Source organism: Schistocerca nitens, chromosome 2, assembly GCF_023898315.1.
Source record: "Schistocerca nitens isolate TAMUIC-IGC-003100 chromosome 2, iqSchNite1.1, whole genome shotgun sequence".
Classification (NCBI taxonomy): Eukaryota; Metazoa; Arthropoda; class Insecta; order Orthoptera; family Acrididae; genus Schistocerca; species Schistocerca nitens.
The window spans coordinates 368,575,553-368,600,668 of NC_064615.1; the positions used below are offsets into that span (position 1 = coordinate 368,575,553).

Here is a 25,116-nt window from a genome sequence, read left to right on the forward strand (position 1 = left end):
ATGTAACAGATCAAACATGAAATTTTGATGTAGTTTTTATGTAGTCAATATTTTAGGTTTGTTGTCATGTGGCCACAAACTGAAAATATTGGTTAATTATTAATCATTCAGTTTGAGTCATGGAAACATAATGTGCTAGCATGAAGCATCACTTTCCATACATTAAAAATGTTATCTAAGTGGCAGAAATAATTCATTTTTTCAGCTGCTTCCACATGTTTTTATGTACACTTGACATTCAGCAAAAATTATCCATCTTGAACTGTTTAAGTTTACATAATGATGTTAGACATTCCAGCTTGATACAGCCAGACTGTGTGTGTTGCCAGACAGTAACATTGTGCTTACACAGGTGATTGCCTTAATATTATATACAAATTTAAGGTTTGTACCAAATGGCAGCATCATGCAATAGTGGCTTAAAGAATTTTAACAAGACAATGTGTTTTCACATTTTCAATGTATGCAGGACAGAAGGCACTTTTAGGACTGTACGTTAAGATAAAGACAGTAGGTATCTTGTTTGATTTGACTGAACGATATGAATGAGTCAACCATTCTATACTTTTTTGTTAGCTGTATCAGTACAGAATTTGGGGGAAAAGCCAATAAGTGGTGCATTTCATTTCTTGCAAATATGAAGCAAAACGTTGTCCTTCAGGGTCAACAACAAACAAGCAACAAATTGGAATATTGACTAGTACTGGAATATGAGCAGTAAGCATGATTAGGATTCTGCTCTAAGTCCACTGTTTTTTTTTAATCCTTCCCACCTGAGCCTACATGATAATGGGGCTCAATTTTTTATTTATTTTGCTGGTCTGAGTCTCTTGCCTTGCTTCCAACTGATCTGCAACATTTATGTATGTTCTGCACCATGTATTTCTCTTGCTATGCTGCTACCTAGAGCTAGTAGATCATGGTGCAAGGAACTGAATTTTGTAAAGATGAAAGCACTGTGCCATTGCCATGTCAGTTGCTCATAATTAGGTTAAATGGAATTATTTTGGAGATACATGGGCAATGGTTATTTGGAAAAGAGTATACAGTCTTGTACTATTGACAGTTAGAAGTAAATTCATGTCTATGCATAGTAATTTTGCATTAAAATTGTACTAGCACAATTTAGGCTTCAATGGACATGGTTGTCCACTTGCTCTATCAGCACTTTTTATATATTTTTATGGGAAAGTTTTGTTGCACATTAGCATCTTTCTATGCAGTTCAAACAGAAGATCAGATTTGTTATCTGTTACAGGTTTCTGATTTGTGTGTGTTTCATCGGTGTTCACTGCATTTCATAGATCATTCAGTTGTCAGCTGCTGGTTTCTGCACAAAAAGCACTGCCATGAAAACCAAACTGCAAAATTTTGTATGTCTTTAGCAGAGGTTCTTTTGGCTGGTCCAGACAGAAAGAGGAGGGCAAAAAAGTGAGAGTCATTGTTAGAAAAATGAGCCTCATACCTCAAAAAGCAGAAAAATATACAAGCCTCGTCCAAAACAAGGTTTAGACAAGAGATACAATGAAAATAATCACTAGCCCACCAGGGATGACATTTTGCCACCACAAACATATCAGTATGAACATGATAAGAAGAGAAGTGCATAAATTGCAACCAGTACATCTGCCTTACAAAGGGAAGGGGTTCTTTTAAAATGTCAGTGAAGTGAAGTAGTCTGCACCATGTCTTTGTATTACAGAGGTTATAAATTTGTTTCGCTTACTACATTTTATGCCATAAAATATAAATACTAAAGCAGTTGTGGCTTCTAAGGGGCATATGAATAATTTCAGATCAGACATTTAAAAAAAGTATTAGAAGTGCAGTTCCTAAATCTTCTCACAACATTTTAGATAAACACAATTTTTTTTTTACTGTATACTCGAAGGGACCTAAGCAGGGGTTATCCTTGATTCCTTTTAAATGCTATATGGCTATCTGCCAGACTTTTGGTGCACAATGGAAAGACTGATGTGAATTTACTACGGCGTGAGTAGGCTGCTTCCCTACAAACAGACTAGATTCATTGTTCTATCCAGCAAGGAGCTCTTTGCACAACTTTTGCAGGCATTGAAGCACAAGAAAAAATTGGTGGTACAAACAGAAACTTTTATAAAGTCGCATACATTATTTGTGCAATAGTTTTTGATAGCACTGAACAAAGAATATGGAGACTATATATAACTACAAAGTACATTGTTTAAGTCAAGGGGCATGCCTGGAATGATTTTTCAATTTAAAACCCTCCATCATTGAAATTATGAAGGAAAACAGAGTGCAGGAATGAAAATGACATCCAGAATGGATTGCAGACCATACTCTTTAAGTGAACTTGACTGCACACTGCACACAGTAAGACATTGAAAGGTGAGAAATAACTTATTTATGATTTGATGAGGATGCATTTAAAAACAAATTCACATTTTAGAAGGGACAAATTCTGACAAACGCAATCCAGTTGCCTTAGCTCATTGACCTTAAATAAAAAACAAGGTTTGAAGAATACATTGTGGCCTTGACAGAATCAGGTTTTCTAAATGTTTTGAGGACATTGCCAACCTTACATCTGCTTTAGAGCTGTTTTCAAGAGCATTTGTTGTTTCAGTTAAAACCATCCTTGTGCACTTGCAAATGTAACTCGTTGATCTGCAATGTAATTCCCATTTTAAAGATATTTCCTTTTATGTTAAAGCTGTTCAGGACATCTACATTGTTTCCCTCAGGTAGAGTTTCCATGTCTCCATAACGAGGTTGCAAAAGCTGTACAATATTTTGGTCAGCATGTGTGTGTGTGAATCAGCTTTTTTCAATTATGAAACTAAATAAGTCGCAATTACATGGCAACTTGAGTGTGAAAATCTGTGAAATTATCTGCTCCTGTCCATATGCCAACAGTTTGTACCAGATAAAAGTTATAATATATCTTCAGCATGCCCAAAATAAATAATACTGAAAATTTGTTTAGTTTGTGACCTATGTTGTTGAGAAATTTGAGACATGACACCAAGTCTTGTGCAGTGTAACTGCGTTGGCAAATAAATTTGAAGTTTCCACCTTTCCCACTCACAGCACAGCATGGCATGGTGATGGGAGAAGTATGTAACCAGGATGAGCGCTATGCCACATGAGCCAAGACACAGCTCATGAGCTGAATTCTTGGACACCCCTGATGTGCACCCCTGTCCACATCTATGCCACTCCTGTTCCCAGCTCCTGCGCCAGGTGTCGTATTCTCGAGGAAGACCCCCGTGTAAGACTTCTTCCATACAACTGTATAACATCTTCAATTTGAGCCCTGTCACTAGAACTGCATAATCCAGAAAAGTAATGGTCACCTGTGAAAGTTAGCAAGCCATTTACCAACTCGGCAGTGGTCACTGCATAGTGTTCTATGTTGATGTAACACCAAAGCAACTATCCACCTGAATGAATTGCCAGCTCCAAACTATGACCAAAGACCAAGTGGATTGCTACATTGTGGAGCATGCTATTCAGTATAATATGATAGAATTAAACAGCTTCAAAACCTCTGAGACCCAGATCACCATCTCCTTTCCACCATCTTCCTTCAACACAAGGTTGTCTGAATTCCACTGGTAGGAATTTCCCGTCCTTTGTAGCCTTCATTCTGGCACTCTCCCTGACATCCGCTAGTTCCTGTTTGCCACCTGCCTCTATCACCCTTCTTTTTCTAACTGTGTGCAATAGGCCGCATGATGCGCAACTTTATTCCCAATGTCCATGGCGAGGTCCATCTTAGCAACCATGACACTGTGCAGCACGGTACAGGTGGGCCCAACAACATGCCAAATGGACCGCTTAGGATTGGCATCACATTCTCTTCACCAACGAGTGTTGCATATGCCTTATACCAGACAATCGTTGGAGAAGTGTTTGGAGGCAACGCGGTCAGGCTGAACACCTTAAGAGACACTGTCCAGCGGGTGCAGAAGCTGGAGGTTCCCTGCTGTTTTTGGGTAGCATTATGTGGGGCCGATGTATGCCGCTGGCGGTCATGGAAGGCGCCGTAACCGCTCTATGGTATGTGAATACCGTCCACTGACCGATAGTGCAACCATATTGGCAGCATATTGGCGAGGCATTCGTCTTCATGAATGACAATTCGCGCCCTCATCGTGCACATCATGTGAATGATTTCCTTCAGGATAACGACATTGCTTGACTAGTGGCCAGCATGTTCTCCAGACATGAACCCTATTGAACATGCCTGGTATAGATTGGAAAGGGCTGTTTATGAACGACGTGACCCATCAGCCACTCTGAGGGGTCTACTCCAAATCACCATTGGGGATTGGGACATTCTGGACCAACAGTGCCTTGATGAACTTGTGGATAGTATGCCATGACGAATACAGGCATGCATCAATGCAAGAGGACGTGCTACTGGGTATTAGAGGTACCTGTGTGTACAGCAATCTGGACCACCACCTCTGAAGGCGTTGCTGTATGGTGGTACAACATGCAATGTGTGGTTTTCATGAGCAATAAAATGGACAGAAATGGTGTTTATGTTGACCTCTATTCCAATTTTCTGTACAGGTTCCGGAACTCTTAGAACTGAGGTGATGCAAAACTTCTTTTGATGTGTGTATTACAGAGTTATAGCCTGCTGTATAAGATAAAATGTTATGTAGTGTTCCTGATGTTTTTGGGCAATATTATGTAATAATGATATATTAGATGTTAATTATTGGATGGTAGTAACAATCTTTAGGAAAATGTGATGTTTTAATTTTTCTTTACTGTCCATAAACGTTTAGATACAGTGTTAAAAAAAAAAAAAAAACTATTGCAGTACAATTGTTTATTCCAAGTCAGACCTTAATAAACTTAAAATGTTAGGTTTTAAAATAATTTTTAGTTATTGTTTGTAATTTTTTCCTTTGGTCCTTTTTCAGTTGCTGGCTACAGGAACTGAACATTTCAATTCAAAACCGAAGAAAGGTATCCAGTTTCTGCAAGACCACCATCTTCTCTCAACACCTCTTGATCCTCAAGAAGTTGTCCAGTTCTTACGTGAGAATCCTCGCCTGGATAAAAAAATGATAGGCGAATACATAAGCAATAGAAACAATCTCCAGGTCTTGGACAGTTTCGTGAAGTGAGTGATTATAGCACTTTTTAGGTAATGACAGTTACTAATACTCTATAGTGTCAGGCACAGGGCTTGTAACTGATGTGTTGAACATTTGTAAAGACACGTATGATGCAGGATTTTTCAGCTGTCATCATCTTCATTAAAACTTTCATGAGTAAGTGAAGATGTTGGTGAGTTATGATACAGACAAATATTTCTGCCACTGTTGAAAGTGGCCCCTCATCAGGATGATATATTTATGATTTGGGAAGGGCTTGTCTCAGGTTTTATGAAGTCTATCACAACCATATCTGTTATCCTTGTTGTGAAGGCGAAGGTATAGTTAGGTGGTCAATAAAATTCTTCTGGATTTGTGAGCGCATTGTCAACTATAAAATTCCAAAATTTTGGCCTTCCTCAGGATGTATTGCTAACTGTAGTTAGCAATACACTCTGAGAAAGGCATCTAGCAGTGGTCACCGAAACGTTGGAATTTTACAATTGACAATGCGGTCACAAATCCAGAAGAATTTTATTGACTGTTACAATGGCCACGGAAGCCTACATTTACATATAGTTAGGTAGTGTGTAAGCCTTGCATAACTGTATAGTGTTGTTGCACTCATTATGATACTTTGCTGTTAGTGACTTGCTTTGTTGTCAGTCATAGGTGCCCATGTTATTTTAGCTGCTCTCCAGTAGGTCGCTCTGTCTCGCCAATGCATATTAATTTCACACTTAAAGCTACGGTTGTAGACTTGAGACATTTAGAACTTGTTAGCAGCATCTGTCATAGACCTTAGCACATCTCTGGATTTTGTTGCTGCTGCAGAAAATTAGCTCAATGTCTACTCAGTAGTAGAGTCTTCACCACACTATGAATGACGTTCTGCAGATGTGTTAAGAGGGTGGGCTGTGTTGTTCGATTTCGTCCTTCCTTTTAGTTGGATCATATATTTCCATAGTGCTATGTATTGTTCACTGGTCATAGCCACTTGTTCCAAAAATGGATCATAGTTTCATTAGTCCACCTTTGTGTGATGTTTTGGTATCTAAACAGTGAATTTCCACATTGCACTCATTACACAAACTGAATACACCATATTAATGAGACAGGCTACTTGACTACTTGAGGGTGAAATTGCAGAATCTATGATCATCTTTTGGAGTCTGAGGAGGCATCAGTTCAATCTAAGAGAGGTAGTAGGCTCCATGAAGGATGCTGCAGACAAGCCCCCCCCCCCCCCCCCCCCGCTCCACACACACACACACACACACACACACACACACGAGTGTGGGGTGGTCTGCGAGTGCTGCTTAGTATACATTGGTGAGACATGCTAGGACAACACAACACAGTAACACAGCAGTAGCAGGATATTATAATATGTGTGGCAAAGCTATACAGATCTGGGAAACTTGTGTACTGGCAAGGCAGACTTCTACTGTTAAGGGCAGGACTGGCCACTGCATGCCAAACTTCACACATGCGGTGTGGGCTGGCCAAGCCTGACTTGTCACTTAGCATTGCTTGATCCTTCTCAGAAGTACCTGGAACAGCATGACATTTCATTTAGCATTGCAGTTGCGGCATTTTTCAGGTGTCACAAATCTCTTCAGTTCAGCAGAATTGTGCTGTCAGCACTATTTAACCTTCGCTATTTGTTTGTGGTATGAAGGACATTCACTGGTGCAGTGGCTGTTTCCACAAAGGTGGCAGTCTAGCAATCTATTGTAGGAATCTTGACAGGTAGTGTACATTTGCTATGAAATGACATTACAGTACCATGCAGAAAAAATTTAAAGATTTAGATAACAAAGAAAGAGCAAAAAATTACAATGATCAACAGACGAGATACATCATTTTGCACATAATAAAGTACTTTGTGCAAAATTTGCAGGCCTGGAGCCCGTGAAGAAATTGATAGTAAGAATAGTAAAATTTCTACATTCTTTCATTGTCTGTTGCAACTGTTTGCAATGGAACTAAAGAGAGAGTATGGAGACTTGATATATTACTGCAAAGTACACTGCTTAAGTCAAAGGGTATCACTGGAATGATTTTCTCAATTTAAGACTTTAATTTTTTGAAGGAAACAGGGGTGCAGGAGTGAAAACTAGAACATTTGGAATGGAGTGCAGACTTCACATTTTAAGTGGACTTGACTGCACACTGCATAGTAACTTCTTTCTGATTTGATGGGAATGCATTTAAAAAGAAAATCACATTATAGAAGTGGCACATTCTGACAAAGACAGTCCAGTTCCCTAAGCTCACTGGCATTAAAGAAAATGAAAGGTTTGAAGAATTCAGTGTGGCCTAGACAGAATTATAAAGAAAGTTTTATAAAGCTTTGAGAATATTGTCAGTCTTATATCTGTTTCCAAGCTGTTATCATTTGCCATTTCAGTTGAACACCTTTCTGTGCATGTGCAAATGTAACTGATAGACCACAGGGTAATTCCAATTATCACAAAACTTTTTATGTTGAAGCTGACCTAGACATCTACATTGCTTTCCTCAGGTAGTTTCCATAGCTCCATAATGAGGTTACAAAAGTGCTACAATATTTTGATCTACATATTTGTGTGAAAGACCTTTTTTGGATTATGAAAATAAATTATGTGACAGTTACTTGGTAATTTGAATGGGGAATTCTGTGAAACAGTCTGCTTCTGTCTGTGTGCCAGCAGTTTGTTCCAGATAAAAATTATGTCTTCAGTGCACCAAAATTAATTAAATAATATTAAAAATTTGTTTTGTTTGTGGCCTGTGTTGTTGTGGCCGTGGCCTGTGTTGTTGTGGCCGTGGCCTGTGTTGTTGTGGCCGTGGCCTGTGTTGTTGTGGCCGTGGCCTGTGTTGTTGTGGCCGTGGCCTGTGTTGTTGTGGCCGTGGCCTGTGTTGTTGTGACCTGTAAAATATAAAACCAAGTAGCATGCAGTGCAACTGCACTTCATTTAAATGCAGCATGTTCGCAGTTTCCCCTTTTCCTTCTCCTTGCACTCAGACAGGCTTGGCGGTAGGGGGAATGTGAAGCAAGGCTGAGTGCTTTGGCACTCGTGCCCGGATATCACCTGCAAGCCAAAATATTGGCCACCCCAGTTAAGAAGAAGATACTAGAGATGATTGAGTTTGTTAAGTAGCATTCTATTAGGAATTATGATAAAGGGCACAGACTACCATCATCTTAGCTGCTAGCAGTAGCTGGCCTGCACGCAGATGGCATCCACGAGGCTGTCCCGCCAGGCATTCAAGCGTGGCAATAAAACTTAATAGCTGAAGGCATGGAACAGACTGTGCTGTCGGTGCCACCAGGCACTGCTGGAGCAGGTCTTTTTCCCTGTACTGGTTTGGCCCTCTATCATCTGTCAGCCTACAGGAATTAAAATCACAGACTAGTGTCAATAAAAGACACACTGCTGCCACTCAACCAGAAATTGAGTCAGTGATGTTCTTGATGAATTATCACTTGGAGCAATGTGAAATAACACTAGATAATATCTGAATGTAACAATGGTCTCATTCTAAATGTACCACCCTGATGGAAGTCACCTGCAATGTTGCCAAATTGTTGATCTAATAACATGATGATGGGTCAAGTGCTTGGGACTGTTATATTGAAGTTAAAGTGTTGTTATATTAATATATTCAGCATGTATTTTTTCTTTACATTTTGTTTTTGCTTTATTTGTTTTGTCTTAAAAAGACTCCAGACACAGGAACTATTCTACAGCAACATGTAATCTTAACACAATATTTAGTCTTGGCACTTTATATGTGAGTATGTTATTGTGACAGTCTTGTAGCAGTCCACTTGATTATGTGATCTGTGGTTTATTAATCTCAGAACATACATAATCTGAATCTTTCGGTTTAGGTTTGGGGTTTGTGTGTTCTAATATGATCTGTTACAAATATTTTGTTTCGCTCCCCTTTTCTTTTCTCTTTTTTTCCATTGAAAATAATTTTGTATGTACCGTCTTTTAAGCTTTTAGGTTAGGAATTTTCTTCCTCAATTAGTTCATTTGTCTATGATTAAATATTTATTTCAGTTTTTACTTTCCTATTTTACACTGTAAATATTCATTATGTATGGGTTCAATCCTGCGACCTCTGTTTTCAGGCACTTGCTGTACTTCTAGACCACCAGGCATGGCGCTTACTGTGAATAAGTATATTTAAGAGCAAAATGGAAATACCTGTCAGGATATCAACCAGTATTTAATTGTTTTTATTTCTATGTCTGTACCTACTTGTCACACTTAGAAGTATAATGACTGAAAATACTTAGTCACTCTGTAGCAGGAAATTAGTAATTACTTAGTAAATGTCAGTCACCACTCCATAGCTCACTCATTTAATTTTCTTAATTTTATCTAAAAATCATCAGTAATAACTAATCATACTGTCAAAGGTAAAATTATGGAAAGGAATTAGCCTTTTATTTTCTTAGTAATTTGTGTAACACCATGACACAAATTGAAAAGTGAAAATAGTATTTATAGACATGAACTTCTGAGTACGACAAGTGTATAATTATCGTCATAATCATGATCACCATCCAGCATAATCATTATCATGTACTTGCTAGGCTCGAAAGTATGACGACTAAAAATACTGTGGTCACTGTGGAGTACATTTTACCTTGTTACAGAAATGACTTCAAGAAAACGAGACTGATTCCAGGCCCTAATTCTCCCTGTAACCATCTGTACAAATGTTATCCGTCAAGAATTAGATTAGATGTCCTTTTTGTTCCAATATATCCATAGTGAGGATACTTCTATTACTACAAACCATTGTGACAATCATATGGTAATCAGAGAAACAAGATTTCTTTTCTTGCTTTGCGGCTCACATATTTGGTGCTGTCTTTAATCATTCATGTCTACTTTCATTGTTCCTAGGAGAAAACGTACCTCTCCTGTCGATCTTTATTACTTGTCAGTTCCGGATCAGTTACTAGAAATGTGTCTACCTTCATTGTTCTAGGAGAAAATGTACCTCTGCTGCTGATCTTAATTAGTTATCAGTTACTAGAAATGTGTTGGTGGTAATTCACAGTGAGAGCCAATGTGTGAAGATGCTCCATCATATACACATGGCTGTCTTCTTGTGCATAAAAACTGCTACAGGTTTTTTAATAAGTGAGAGCTATCTCCTACAAATTCGTTTCTATCATGGTTGTGTAGGCGAAAGAATTGGCTGTAGTATGTTTGTGCTTTACATTTAATTTTAATGGAGTCCCTTCCCTTTTCTGGACATAATGTACAGTACATCATCATTTTTTTTTAATTACAGTTCTTGTCAGCCTTATTCTTTCCATTTCATTACTGAATTATATAGTGTTCTTGTAACCAGTAAAGGATGGTTTCTTTGTCATTGTTGTTGTTGCTATTCTTTTTCTTCTTTTTTCCCCCTTTTACCTTGCAATACACCTTCCACCTTCTTTATTAACAGTAGTTATTAGTCCTGTACCCTTCCCCCTAAAATCCAGGATCCTCTACCTGAATCATCAAACATTGTGATGCCTTAAACAATGGTTGTGTTGTATCCTTTGGATCTTGCAAGTGTCGGTTCCCTCCTTTTTTGGCGGCGGAGGGGAGGGAGGGGGAGTGAAGGGGTTTTAAACTGTATGTCCATGGTAATTTGAGCTTTCATTTTTAAAATGCTAAAACATATTTCTTTGCTGCTTTTGTTTCTGAGTGAGACTTTCTGCTTTGTTAGGATTTCCTTTAACTTTAATTCATACTTCAATGTTAGAAAAACGTTCTTAAAAATTTTAATATAATTCTAATATTCTGCAAATGAAACCTATTTTTAAATACATTTCTTTCATTTTAAAGTGGATCTGAAGGGATGTGAACAAAAATGTTCAAAGACTAGTGCTGTAGAAAAGTGCAAGAATAACTGATAAAAACAATTCAGAGGAAAGGGCTCTTAGTTACAAACATGGAAGTTTCTGAGATTAATACATTCTTTTATTGTGATTATTATGATGCTACCATGTTTTTTGTATTGTTCACAGATCTTTCGACTTCTCTGATATGCGAATTGATGAAGCTTTGCGTATGTACTTGGAAACTTTCAGGCTACCAGGAGAATCCCCACTTATATCGTTAATTATGGAGCATTTTGCAGAACATTGGCATGTGAGTGTTAAAATGTCATGGCTACCATATTAAAATTCATAAATAGTTAGAGTGCCATATCTAAAGCAAATAGCTTCATTATTGGTGGATAATAATTTACAGAAATGCAATGGTGAACCATTTGCAAATGCAGATGCTGCATTCACGTTGGCATATGCAGTAATAATGTTGAATGTTGATCAGCACAATTATAATGTGAAGCGTCAAAATAACCCCATGACATGTGAAGAATTTAAAAGGAATCTGAAAAAAGTGAATGGTGGGGAAGACTTTGATCAAGAAATGTTGGATGACATATATAAAGCTATCAGGTAAGCCTTCTCTCTCTCTCTCTCTCTCTCTCTCTCACTCTCTGTTCTCTCTATTAATCAGTGTTGGTCATGTTGGTCAGTTGGAAGCTTAAACAATATGAATAATTAAATTGTTGATGAATACTATGGCAATTATTACCTTTGTGTTTCTGATTTTGTTAAAGATCTGAAGAAATTGTTATGCCAGCGGAGCAAACAGGATTAGTAAGAGAGAATTATCTATGGAAAGTTTTACTTCGAAGAGGTGCCAGCAAGGATGGTATTTTCATTCATTCTCCAAATGGATTGTTTGATCATGACCTATTCTCTCTCATTTGGGGCCCAACTGTGGCAGCATTAAGTTACATCTTCGATAAAAGCAATGATACAACCATATATCAGAAAGCAGTATCAGGATTTCGGTGAGCATTAAGTTGTATGAAGCTCTATGGAACATACTGCAGTTAATTATAGTACATATGTATGGAATTAATGATACAATTATGAATATAACTGCATTTGAAAAATATTTAGGGCAAGAAATAAGTTCACATTTGTTGATTACGAGTCCTCAGCTATTGTAAATTTTCTGAAAGGTAACAGTGTTCCACAGCTGGTTGATTATAGGTGTCCAATCACCTAGCTGTTGAATAATGTTGTTATATTTTCAGCATATCTGTAATATAGGACTGTGTAAAAATAAATTATATTTGTTATTGATTTGATATTTTACTGAGCAAATTGCATTACCATTGTATACTCTACAGTTCAAAAGTAAAATACTAAACTTTGACTAAAGAGTTATATACAATTTTAAGGTCAGTTTTTGGTAATTTTAGATCAAACTTAGCATGTATCTGAATAGTTTTGTGAAGTGTTGATCATTTTTCACCCAATATGAAACACACCATCTCATTTTGAAGTAAAAGTGCAACACTTAAATTAGTTGTAAGCTTTTGGTAATGTGTTGTTTACTTTCATTAATATTATAGACAGCACATAGACAACAGATCAGGATCCTCATTTTTTTTGTCCTAGTCACATCATGTATGTGAAACTTTTAATCACACTTTGTAATTCAGTAAGCCTCTATTCATTAATTGCTGAAACTGCCCTTTTGATTTGGAGAGGAAAAGATGCATCCTTTCTCATAATGGTATGCTTATCAGTATGTAACAATCTATGCGGCTTATGTCGAAAACTGCTTCCATATGCAGTAAAGTCAAGGGCAACTGTGGCCACTACCCATATAAAGACTGGTTGGATGCATTCCTCACTGTCTTGTCTGTTTGGTGAGTGTCATTCAAGAGAAGAGAAAGCCACCCACCCTCACCCCCACCTGCCCATATATATGCTATTTCACAAAGAAGACTACTTACAGATTGGTTCAGAGCGTCGTATTCTTTACTGTTTCCATTATTTAGAGCATCCTTTCTCATAATGGTATACTTATCAGTATGTAACAATCTGTGCGGCTTATGTCGAAAACTGCTTCCATATGCAGTAAAGTCAAGGGCAACTGTGGCCACTACCCATATAAAGACTGGTTGGATGCATTCCTCACTGTCTTGTCTGTTTGGTGAGTGTCATTCAAGAGAAGAGAAAGCCACCCACCCTCACCCCCACCTGCCCATATATATGCTATTTCACATAGAAGACTACTTACAGATTGGTTCAGAGCGTCGTATTCTTTACTGTTTCCATTATTTAGAGAGAACCAAAGATCACCCTATAGCCTGTTATTAAGTCACCTAGACGGTGAGAATTGAGGGGACTCACCGAAATCAGGTGAGTCCCCTCAATTCTCATCATCTAGGTGGCATATTTTGGTGTGTTCTTCAGTCCAACTGCTGTAACTCTTGTGCCAGTTACAGTGCCATCTACCACACATCTAAAAAAAGTTTCAGATGAGATCAAGGTATTTTTTGGTATAGAATCCAAATCTGCAGTAAAAAGGGGAGGGGTGTTCCCATTTAAAAATAGTCATCCGCCGGTGGGTGGGAGGTGGTCTGGGTTAAGGGACGGCCAGTTCCTTCAAAAATATTAACTTCTCATCTCGAACATTTTTTAAACAATGCATATTTTTCAAGATATTAAACAAACACCCTGTACACATTCTTAGAATTCTTTTATTGTTGTTATTTCAAAGATTCTGCCATTAACATTTAATGTCTCTTGACCCTCAGCTGCTTGAATCATTTATTGTCTGTGCGTCAGAGCTGTGCTCTCGTGGCAAGTATGGTAGCTGTCACTCGTGTTTCATTTCAGAATTCACAGGTATTGCTACACCTCGTGTTGCTCATGTTAGAAACGAACAAAAACAAGCTTTAGAAACTTATTTTGGTATCAGTGTATACATTTGTTACTAATTTCCAAAGAAAAATGAAAGGGAATGAAAATTTTTACATAATAGCTACGTTTCTCAGGGCAATGTATTAACTGACACCAGTTGCTGTAAAGCCTGGTCACCACAGAGAAAAATTACGGCATGAGTCACTGCTGGGAATAAAGTGAAAAGATGCAGAAGACAAAGGGATATACACAAGCTAAATCAGCATTTCAAGTCCCTGGCCTTTTTGTAGAGGCATATCATATAAGACTACTGTTGGAGAAAAAAAGTGGCATGTTAGGAGTGAACTTCTGTCTGAACAGAAGAATTAATATTACTAACTTCATCAACAGATGAAGAAAGATGAATTCAGCATTTATTTATATGATATAGGTTTTCCGTGCTTTCCCTAAAATGCCAGGATGGTTCCTTTGAAAGGGCACGGTTGCCTTCCTTCCCCAATCCTATGGGTCAAATGACCTTGCTGTTTGGTCGCATCTCCTGAATCAACCAACCAACCAACCAGCTTATTTTTATGGAGGGTATTTAGGCCTCTGGTCAGACAATAACAAAAACTTAATTTGGATGAGTTACTCAGAAAGAGAAGTAGCTGCATTCAAGGCATAAATTTAGTTATATTTCAATGGTAAATGTGTGTGTTCATATTGGAGGTTCATCTAGATTAGAAACAGTTTTACATTTGATTCAGAATTGCTTGTGATAAATTTCCTTTGATTTAGAATCCATACCAGACTCTCATTTGGAAGGACTACAGTTCAAACCCATGTATGGCCATCCAGATTTAGGTTTTCCATGAATTTCCTAAATTGCTCTAGGCAAATGCCTGGATAGTTTCTTTGAAAGGGCATGGCAGATTTCTTTCCTGGTCATTGATACATTTTGATCTTGGGCTCAATCTCTAATGACCTTGATTTACAGTCACCTTACGGCTCTGAAACTTCTATTCCATCCCTTAGTCACAAATTGAATTTATTCCATGTAAAAGATATAAAAAAAGGATAAAGTAATACGTTTTCTTATCTTTTAATATATCTCTGAGAGAGAGAGAGAGAGAGAGAGAGAGAGAGAGAGAGAGAGAAACCTCTTGTTCCTTTCAGATCAAACAGTACATGCACTGAAAATTATTAAACTTGTCAATACTTACCCTTCCTGTACATTGGTGTCAGGAAATTACTGACATTTCAACATTTCTCAGAAGTTGTTTTGTTAATTATGATGCAGACAAGTGAATTACAGTTTGGTTTCTGAAGTGCTAGAAGTACAGAATCAGCCATAGTAGAATTCACAATCCTCGGGTATTATTTTAAGACCAGTACTGTTCCTAATATAGTCCTGGAAAAAAAAAATTCTCTTTGTTGATGACTGTGATATTATAGTCACTGAGAAAGCAAATGAAATCCTCAAGGAAGTTTACAATTAGTCAATATGCAAAAAAGTGACATTGAACATAAAGAAAGCAATAGCCATGAATCTCAGTTTGAAGATGTAAAATGACATTGCTAAATTATATGTAGATTACACCTCCATAGACTGTGTAACAGATGCAAAAGTTCTAGGAATGAACACTGATTCTTGGTTGAAGTGATGTGAACACACAGATGGTTACAAACAGAATGTCAACAACTTGTTGTACCGTTCAGTGTGTAACAACCAGTAGCTTTTAATTACATATTACTGATATGTACACTCAGTTCTTCTGCATCTACATACATACTCTGCAAGCCATTAAACGGAATATTGCAGAGGGTACCATGTACCACAGCTAGTCATTTTCTTTCCTGTTCCACTCTTAAATGGAGTGAGATAAAAATGACTGTCTACATACCTCTGTACAAGCTCTACTTTCTTTTCCATGCAGAATTTATGCAAAATGTATGTTGGTGGCAGCAGAATCATTCTGTACTCAGCCACAAATGCAAGTTCTCAAAATTTTCTCGGTAGTGTTATGTGAAAAGAACATTATCTCCCCTCCAGGGATTCCCGTTTAAGTTCACAAAAACTCTGTAATACTCATGTGTTGATTGAACCTACTGGTAACAAATGTAGCAGTGTCCCTCTGAATTGCTTCAGTGTCATCCTTTAATGTGGCCTGGTGGGATTCCAAACACTCCAGTAGTACTCAAGATAGGGTCACACCAGGGTTCTATACATGGTCTCCTTTAAAAATGAACTACATTTTTGCAAAATTCTCACAAAAAATGAAGTCGAGCATTCACTTTCATGACTGTCAACCTAACATGATGATGCTGTCGTTTCATATCACTTTGCAAAGTTATGCCTAGATGTTTAATTGATGTGACTGTGTCAAGCAGCACATTACTAATACTGTATTCGAACATTACAGGATTGCTTTTTTGTACTCATTGACATTAACCTACATTTTTCTACATTTAGAACAAACTGCCACTCGTTACACCAACTAGAAATTTTGTCTAACTTGTCTTGTACCCCACTAAAATCACTCAAGGATGACAGCTTTCCGTCACCACATCATCATCAGCAAACAGTCGTAAATTGCAGTTGACCCTGCGTGCCAGATCATTGATATCATATAGAGAATAAGAGCAGTCCTATGGTACCTCCCTAGGGGTACTCCTGAAGATACTCCTGTCTCTGCTGAACTTTCATCAATGAGGACAACACAATGGGTTCTATTACATAAGTAGTTTTCGAACTACTCAAATATCCTTATGCTTGGACCTGTGTTAAACGCTTTCAAGAAATCTAGGAATATGTAATCTGCCTGTCGTCCTCCATCCTCGTTTTTCAGGAAAGACCATGTGAGAAACGGCAAGCTGAGTTTCACACAAGTAGTGCTTTCTAAATCTTTGTTAATTCACTGGAAGAACCTTTTATGTCTCAAGGGAATTTATTATATTCAAACTCAGAATGTTTCCAAGAATTCTACAGCAAACTGAAATTAAGGATATTTGTCTGTAATTAACTGACATGAAGGATATTTGTCTGTAATTAAATGATAAGGATATTGGTCTGTAAATATTCTGATCCATTGTTTTACCTTGCTCATATGTAGGGGGTCACATATGCTTTTTTCCAGTTGCTTTGGGTCTTTGTTCTGAGTGAGAGATACATGATAAATGCAAGCTAAGTAAAGGTGTCAGTGTTGCAGAGTACTCTCTCTATAATGAAATTGGAATTCCATTTGGATCTGGCAACTTATTTGTTTCAACTCTATGTTGCTTCTTTATGCGAGGGATGTGTGTTTGTGTCCTCCATATGGGAATCTGTGTGATGGTCAAATGACAGTATGTTTGTATGATCCACCATTTCTTAAATGCAAAATTTAAAACTTCATCTTTCCTTTTGATGTATTCTGTTGCAACACTAGACTGGTTGGTTGCTTAGGGAATACTGGTTGATGAGTGAGTACATAGAGACCTTCGACCTACGTAGTACCTTCACATATAATCAGAATTTTCTTGGGTTCTTGGCAAGATTGGTTGCTAAGGTTTGGTAGTGTAAGTTGTTGAAAGCTACTTACATTGATCATCTTACGGAGACGAATTTCTACCATTTTTTTGGCGTTGACATTTGCACATTCTTTTTTGAACCAAGAGTGCAACAGTTTCTGTTTTCTCAGTATTTTCCATATTTGATTATTAAACCATGGAGAGCCTGTTCTTCCTTGATCCACTTATGTGGCACATACATCTCCAGAGTGCGATTAACGTTTTTTAAATTTGCCCATAGCTCCTCTATGGCCATCATATTGGAGCTAAATGATGTCCATTTGCTGTCTAAGTGGGCTGCTAACAACTGCTTGTTGGCTTTTTCTAGCATAAATACTCTTCTAGCCTTCTTGATGAATTTATAACTTAACTATGATGACATGATCTCTAAACCCTGTCTCTATACTGACACTATCGATAAGGTCAGGCCTGTTGGTAGCCACAAGGTCTAAAATATATCTGTTGCATGCGGCCACTTGAGCTATTTCATCACGGCATGTTTTTGGGAAAATGTTCAAAAACTGACATGAAGGATATTTGTCTGTAATTAACTGACATGAAGGATATTTGTCTGTAATTAACTGACATGAAGGATATTTGTCTGTATTAACTGACATGAAGGATATTTGTCTGTAATTAACTGACAAGACTGATTGACTGTACCACCTGCAATGAATCCATAGCCATACCAGTCTATACTCAGTAGATTAAAGTCGCCGCCAAATAATATTGCCTTTCAGAACTACTGGGTGTAGATTACCATTGAATGATTCTACAACTGTTACAGCGAAGTCAGGTGCTCAGTAAAAAATCTGACAATTAACTTGAGTTCACTTAGGCCTGCTACTCATGTCCAGATAACTTCAGACTCAATTTCGACCTCAGAAGACAAAATATTTCTGTCGACAGCAATGAACAGTCTCTCTCCTATGGTGTCTAATCTCTCTCTCCTATGTACATTCCATACCTTGCTGAATACTTCGGGGCTTTGTACTTTGGGTTTCAGCCAGCTCTTGGTTCCAAGAATAATTTAAGTGTAACAACTTTCCTGAAGGGCAGAAATTCAGGAATTTGGTTACAGATATTTTGACAATTTACTCTTAAAATTTTGACATTTGAAATGTGTGTCCTTTGGTTGCGATCTGATTTCTCTCTGTGTATCAACTGGTGACTGTTCATCAGAGGCCCTCAAACTACTGTCTAGACTAAAGGACAGCATGTGCACTCCACAACTACACTCTATCTGAGTAGCTACTTCTCTTGTGTAGTGTACCCCTGATCTATCAAGGGGGGTCCTAAAATTCTTCATCACATAATGCAGGTCTAGAAATCTGCAGTCAGGACCATCACAGAATCAATGGAACCTTTTACTGAGACCCTCCACTTGGCTTGAAACCAAAGGACACTGATCAGTTCTAGGAACGATGCTGCAAATTTTGAGCTTTGGTTATACTCTGTGTGCAATGCCAGTGGTGTTGACCACTTCTGCCAGCTGCCCATATGAACTGAGTATGGTTTCAGAGCCCAAGTGGCAGACATCATTCGTGTCGATGTGAGCCACAACTTGGAAGACTGCATACTGCATGGTCAGTAGCCACAGGCAGGGCCTCCTCCATATTTTGGATGAGATCACCCGGCAGACATGCCAAGCCCACACTGGCTTTCTTTCCATCCCTGGGCACTGTTTCCCTAAGGGACTCTGTGATAACTAATAAATCCCTCCCTCTTCATGCCTGCTCGGACCCTGCTGAAGGAGTGGCCACATGTTTACTCACATGGTTAATTAGCAAGGCCACATGGCCAGCTTCCACATTGATTTTCTGCCTTGAGCGAGGTAAATGCCATACAGCCCACAACTTCGCCTGCAGTGAGTGCAGATCCCACATGATGGGTACACTGCAAGTTTCCTTTGCAGTAGAGCCTATGGGTGAAACAAGCGACACCTGAGGTGATTTCCTAGGATAGATAGGATGTGTGACTATTGTGTATGGACGCAGGAGCAGCTGGCCACTGTTCGCGAACAGCTGAACGTGTTGATGGCCATGGTCAGCCATCTTCCAGCTGCTGCCTCGGAGTGTAGCGGCAGTGGGGAGTGGGGTGCATCACATGGTACACCCCAGGTGTTACATGCTTCACCCACTGTCCCTGCTGTTGAGACATCTTCGCGGGTACCGGGCGCGGTTGGGCCACCCTCTCCCCAAGGGGAGTGGCGGGTTCAGCGGCGTTCGCGGTGCATGAGGCGGAGGGTCAATGTGGAGGCTGGCCGTGTGGCATCGCCCGCTCTGCCTGTGAGTGGGCATGTGGCCGCTCCTTCAGCAAGGTTCGAGCAGGCACACGGGGGGAGGGGTTTATTAGTGATTGGGAGCTCCAACGTTAGGCGGGTGATGGAGCCCCTTAGGGAAATAGCGGAATGGTCGGGGAAGAAAGCCAGTGTTCACTCTGTCTGCTTGCTGGGGGGTCTCATCCGAGATGTGGAGGAGGCCCTGCCGACGGCGATAGAGAGCACTGGGTGCACCCGACTGCAAATTGTTGCTCATGTCAGCACCAATGACTCCTGCCGTCTGGGTTCAGAGGTCATTCTCAGTTCATACAGGCAGTTGGCGGAGTTGGTAAAGGTGGAAAGCCTTGCTCGTGGGGTGGAATCTGAGCTAACTATTTGTAGTATCGTTCCCAGAACTGATTGCGGTCCTCTGGTTTGGAGCAGAGTGGAAGGCTTAAATCAGAGGCTCAGACTATTCTGCCGAGATCTGGGGTGCAAATTTCTCGACCTCCGCTATCGAGTGGAGAAATGTAGGGTCCCCCTGAATAGGTCAGGCGTGCACTAGTAGCGGAGTACGTGTGGAGTGCACATGTGGGTTTTTTAGGTTAGAGAATTCCCTCCCTAGGCCCGACAAGACGCCTCCTGAGATGCAGCAAGGTAGGAGTAGGCAAAATGCAACGGGGAAATAACAATATTAATCTGCTAATTGTAAACTGCAGGAACGTCTATAGAATGGTCCCAGAACTGCTCTCATTAATAAACGGTCATAATGCCCACATAGTAGTAGGGACAGAAAGTTGGCTGAAACCAGATGTAAACAGTAATGAAATTCTGAACTCAGATTGGAATGTATACTGCAGAGAAAGGCTGGACAGTGAAGGGGGAGGCGTGTTTATAGCGATAAGAAATGCAATAGTATCGAAGGAAATTGACAGAGATCCGAAATGTGAAATAATTTGGGTGAAGGTCACGGTTAAAGCAGGCTCAGACATGGTAATTGGATGTCTCTATAGGCCCTCTGACTCAGCGGCTGTTGTGGCTGAGCACCTGAAGGATAATTTGGAAAATATTTTGAGTAGATTTCCCCACCATGTTATAGTTCTGGGTGGAGATTTTAATTTGCCGGATATAGACTGGGAGACTCAAACGTTCATAACGGGTGGCAGGGGCAAAGAATCCAGTGAAATTTTTTTAAGTGCTTTATCTGAAAACTACCTTGAGCAGTTAAACCGAGAACTGGCTTGTGGCGATATCATATTAGACCTTCTGGTGACAAACAGACCCGAACTATTTGAAACAGTTAATGCAGAACAGGGAATCAGCGATCATAAAGCGGTTACTGCATCGATGATTTCAGCCGTAAATAGAAATATTTAAAACGGTAGGAAGATTTTTCAGTTTAGCAAAAGTGACAAAAGGCAGATTTCAGAGTACCTGATGGCTCAACACAAAAGTTTTGTCTCAAGTACAGATAGTGTTGAGGATCAGTGGACAAAGTTCAAAACTATCGTACAATATGTGATAGATAAGTATGTGCCAAGCAAGATCGTAAGAGATGGAAAAGAGCCACCGTGGTACAACAACAGAGTTAGAAAACTGCTGTGGAAGCAAAGGGAACTTCACAGCAAACATAAACATAGCCAAAGCCTTGCAGACAAACAGAAATCCAATGAATTCGAAAGTAAAGTTCTATGTACTGACTTGGCAGAAAATCCTAAGAAATTTTGGTCTTATGTCAAAGCGGTAGGTGGATCAAAACAAAATGTCCAGACACTCTGTGACCAAAATGGTACTGAAACAGAGGATGACAGACTAAAGGCCGAAATACTAAATGTATTTTTCCAAAGCTGTTTCACAGAGGAAGACTGCACTATAGTTCCTTCTCTAGATTGTCGCACAGATGACAAAATGGTAGATATCGAAATAGACGACAGAGGAATAGAGAAACAATTAAAATCGCTCAGAGGAGGAAAGGCCGCTGGACCTGATGGGATACCAGATCGATTTTACACAGAGTACACGAAGGAACTTGCCCCCCTTCTGGCAGTGGTGTACCGTAGGTCTCTAGAAGAGCGTAGCGTTCCAGAGGATTGGTAAAGGACACAGGTCATCCCCGATTTCAAGAAGAGACGTTGAACAGATGTGCAGAACTATAGACCTATATCTCTAACGTCGATCAGTTGTAGAATTTTGGAACACGTATTATGTTAGAGTATAATGACTTTTCTGGAGACTAGAAATCTACTCTGTAGGAATCAGCATGGGTTTTGAAAAAGACGGACGTGTGAAACCTAGCTCCCGCTGTTCGTCCACGAGACTCAGAGGGCCATAGACACAGGTTCCCAGGTAGATACCGTGTTTATTGACTTCCGCAAGGCGTTCGATACAGTTCCCCACAGTCATTTAATGAATAAAGTAAGAGCATATGGACTATTGGACCAATTGTGTGATTGGATTGAAGAGTTCCTAGATAACAGAACGCAGCATGTCATTCTCAATGGAGAGAAGTCTTCCGAAGTAAGAGTGATTTCAGGTGTGCCGCAGGGGAGTGTCGTAGGACCGTTGCTATTCACAATATACATAAATGGCCTTGTGGATGACATTGGAAGTTCACTCAGGCTTTTTGCGGATGATGCTGTGTATATCGAGAGGTTGTAGCAATGGAAAACTGTCCTGAAATGCAGGAGGATCTGCAGCGAATTGACGCATGGTGCAGGGAATGGCTATTGAATCTCAATGTAGACAAGTGTAATGTGCTGCGAATACATAGAAAGAAAGATCCCTTCTCATTTAGCTACAATATAGCAGGTCAGCAACTGAAAGCAGTTAATTCCATAAATTATCTGGGAGTATGCATTAGGAGTGATTTAAAATCGAATGATCATATAAAGTTGATCATCGGTAAAGCAGATGCCAGACTGAGATTCATTGGAAGAATCCTAAGGAAAGGCAATCCAAACATAAAGGAAGTAGGTTACAGTACGCTTGTTCGCCCAGTGCTTGAATACTGCTCAGCAGTGTGGGATCCGTACCAGATAGGGTTGATAGAAGAGAGAGAGAAGAGCCAATGGAGAGCAGCGCGCTTCGTTACAGGATCATTTAGTAATCACAAAAGCGTTACGGAGATGATAGATAAACTCCAGTGGAAGACTCTGCAGGAGAGACACTCGGTAGCTCGTTACGGGCTTTTGTTGAAGTTTCGAGAACATACTCTCTCCGAGGAGTCAAGCAGTATATTGCTCCCTCCTACGTATATCTCACGAAGCGACCATGAGGATAAAATCGGAGAGATTAGAGCCCACACAGAGGCATACCGACAATCCTTCTTTCCACGAACAATACGAGACTGGAATAGAAGCGAGAACCGATAGAGGTACTCTACGTACCCTCTGCCACACACCGTCAGGTGGGTTGAGGAGTATGGCTGTAGATATAGATGTAGATCTATGTGATGCACCAGATGGTCCACCACTACTACACCCAGAGGCAGTGGCCTGCAAATGGCTGGCATGGCCATAAGTGTCTTCAGCTGCTCACGAACTGTGGCCTTCTCCTCCTGTGTCTGCACACAGTATGAACACACCCTATTGATCCTGCAAACTTAAGAATAAAACAAACAGAAAAAGTTAATTATATAACTTGATAGTCTCCTGGAGCTTCACCAGCGGAGGCTAGCAGCTAATAGAGATATGGTCAATGGTTACTGGCCATCTAAAACAAACAAAAGAGTACTGAGCTACATAATGAGGCTGTACACATTACTGTTACTAAAACATTACTGTTACTAAAACATTACTGTTACTAAAACATTACTGTTACTAAAACCTCTCAGATAAAAAAATACTCAATGAGTTTATGAAATAACAATGTAGGAAAAGATAGTGGTACTTACCGTAAAGAAGACGCATCAAGTTGCAGAAAGGCACAATTAAGACACTCAATAGTAGCTTTTGGCCACAACCTTTGTCAGCAAAAGCACACGCACACACCTCATGCATACACAACTGCCAACTCCAGCATCTCGGGCTGGAATGCCTGCGTCTCAGACAAAATAGATCTCATTTCACAACTTGATTTTAGGAAATCATAGCCTTGTTGAAGTAGCTGATTAATACGTGCAAGACCAGGGTAATACTGAGAGGCAAGTGGTGTGCTCCAAAATTGTTTCTTTGGAGGGATCAGCTGTACCAGGATTGGATATGATGACTCGGGAAATCTGCTATTGAACTAGGCTGGTGAAGGCTGAGTTGAGAATGGCAGTGTATTGTTGAAAAGAGTTTGCATCTGAACAAATATGTTTGCCTCGATTGCCAAGGCTGTATGGGAGGGAACGTTTGACATGGAAAGGATGGCAACTGTCAAAATGTAAATATTGCTGTTTGTTAGTAGGTTTAATATGGACAGAAGTGTGTAGCTGTGCTTCAGTGAGGATGGGATCAGCATGAAGGAAAGTGACGTGGTATTCGGAATAGGACCATGTGAAATTTAATTGGGAAAAGGTATTTAGAGATTCCAGAAATTTTAATGGGAAAAGGTATTTAGAGATTCCAGAAATTTTAATGGGTCAGCCCCTCTGCAAGTCCATATGGCAAAGATGACATCAATGTATCTAAACCAAACCAGGGGCTGAAGGCTTATGGGTCCCAGGAGAGCCCCCTTAAAGTGGCCCACGAAAAGGCTGGCATGGATGCCATCTCCCTCTGTACCTACATCGCCCATGTACATGGTTTGTCTGCTGCTGAAAATTTCTTCAGTCATTGCCCTCCTGATTCCAAACCTATGACATCCTTCTTGCTCACTTTAATCAACTTATACTTACCAATACTACAAACCCCAGACAAGGAGGCAAAGTCTACATGAAAATTTTGTCTGCAGTAAGTTTGTATATGTATATGGAATACAAGAGGCTAAAATAGTTCCCAATATATCTGCTTGTTTTAGATCCATATGTTCCAATTGTGGAATGGATATACATTCCATGGTTGTTAGAAATTCATCTCTTTACTGGCTTTATAATACCCCGCCTTCTAATATCCAAAATAGACTTTTACACCTAGTACCACGTGTAATGATGTATTCTTTGTAAAAGTGGTAGTCAAACATCAGTCCTCTACTTCTAGCACTCTTACTTTTTGACCCCACTGGCTTTTGTTAATTTTTTATGTGCTTTCTAACAAATGCTGCCTAATAGAAATGAATCATTAGTTCATATATGGGTAGGTAACTAGAAACTGGAAAGACAAACATTTTGTCGTAACTCTGTTAATGATTGATAATCATGTACTATAGATTATAGTTTGCTTTAATTTCATGTGGAGTGATCAAATTGTCTGCACTGTTTAAAAACAGTCTGTGTCTCAATGTGTGATTCCTAGGAATGTTAGGTAGGCAGAGACTTTAGCCCCTTCCAAGAGTTTTAAAAGCTGTTAAGTTTGTCCTAAATAAGCTTAAGATTAGTCTGCTTAGCTATGATATCTACATATCATTGTCAA

General features: G+C 39.4%; 1 protein-coding gene across 2 annotated transcripts in view; it reads left to right on the forward strand.

Annotated features, from left to right (window-relative positions):
• Nucleotides 1–25,116, forward strand: part of LOC126236190 (Golgi-specific brefeldin A-resistance guanine nucleotide exchange factor 1) — a 321,970-nt gene that overhangs the window by 117,463 nt on the left and 179,391 nt on the right. For both annotated transcript variants that reach the window (XM_049945293.1, XM_049945291.1), the window contains exons 14-17: nucleotides 4,923–5,125; nucleotides 11,131–11,254; nucleotides 11,357–11,565; nucleotides 11,730–11,966. In XM_049945293.1, coding sequence (XP_049801250.1) covers nucleotides 4,923–5,125; nucleotides 11,131–11,254; nucleotides 11,357–11,565; nucleotides 11,730–11,966 — 773 coding nt within the window. The remainder of the gene's footprint in view (nucleotides 1–4,922; nucleotides 5,126–11,130; nucleotides 11,255–11,356; nucleotides 11,566–11,729; nucleotides 11,967–25,116) is intronic.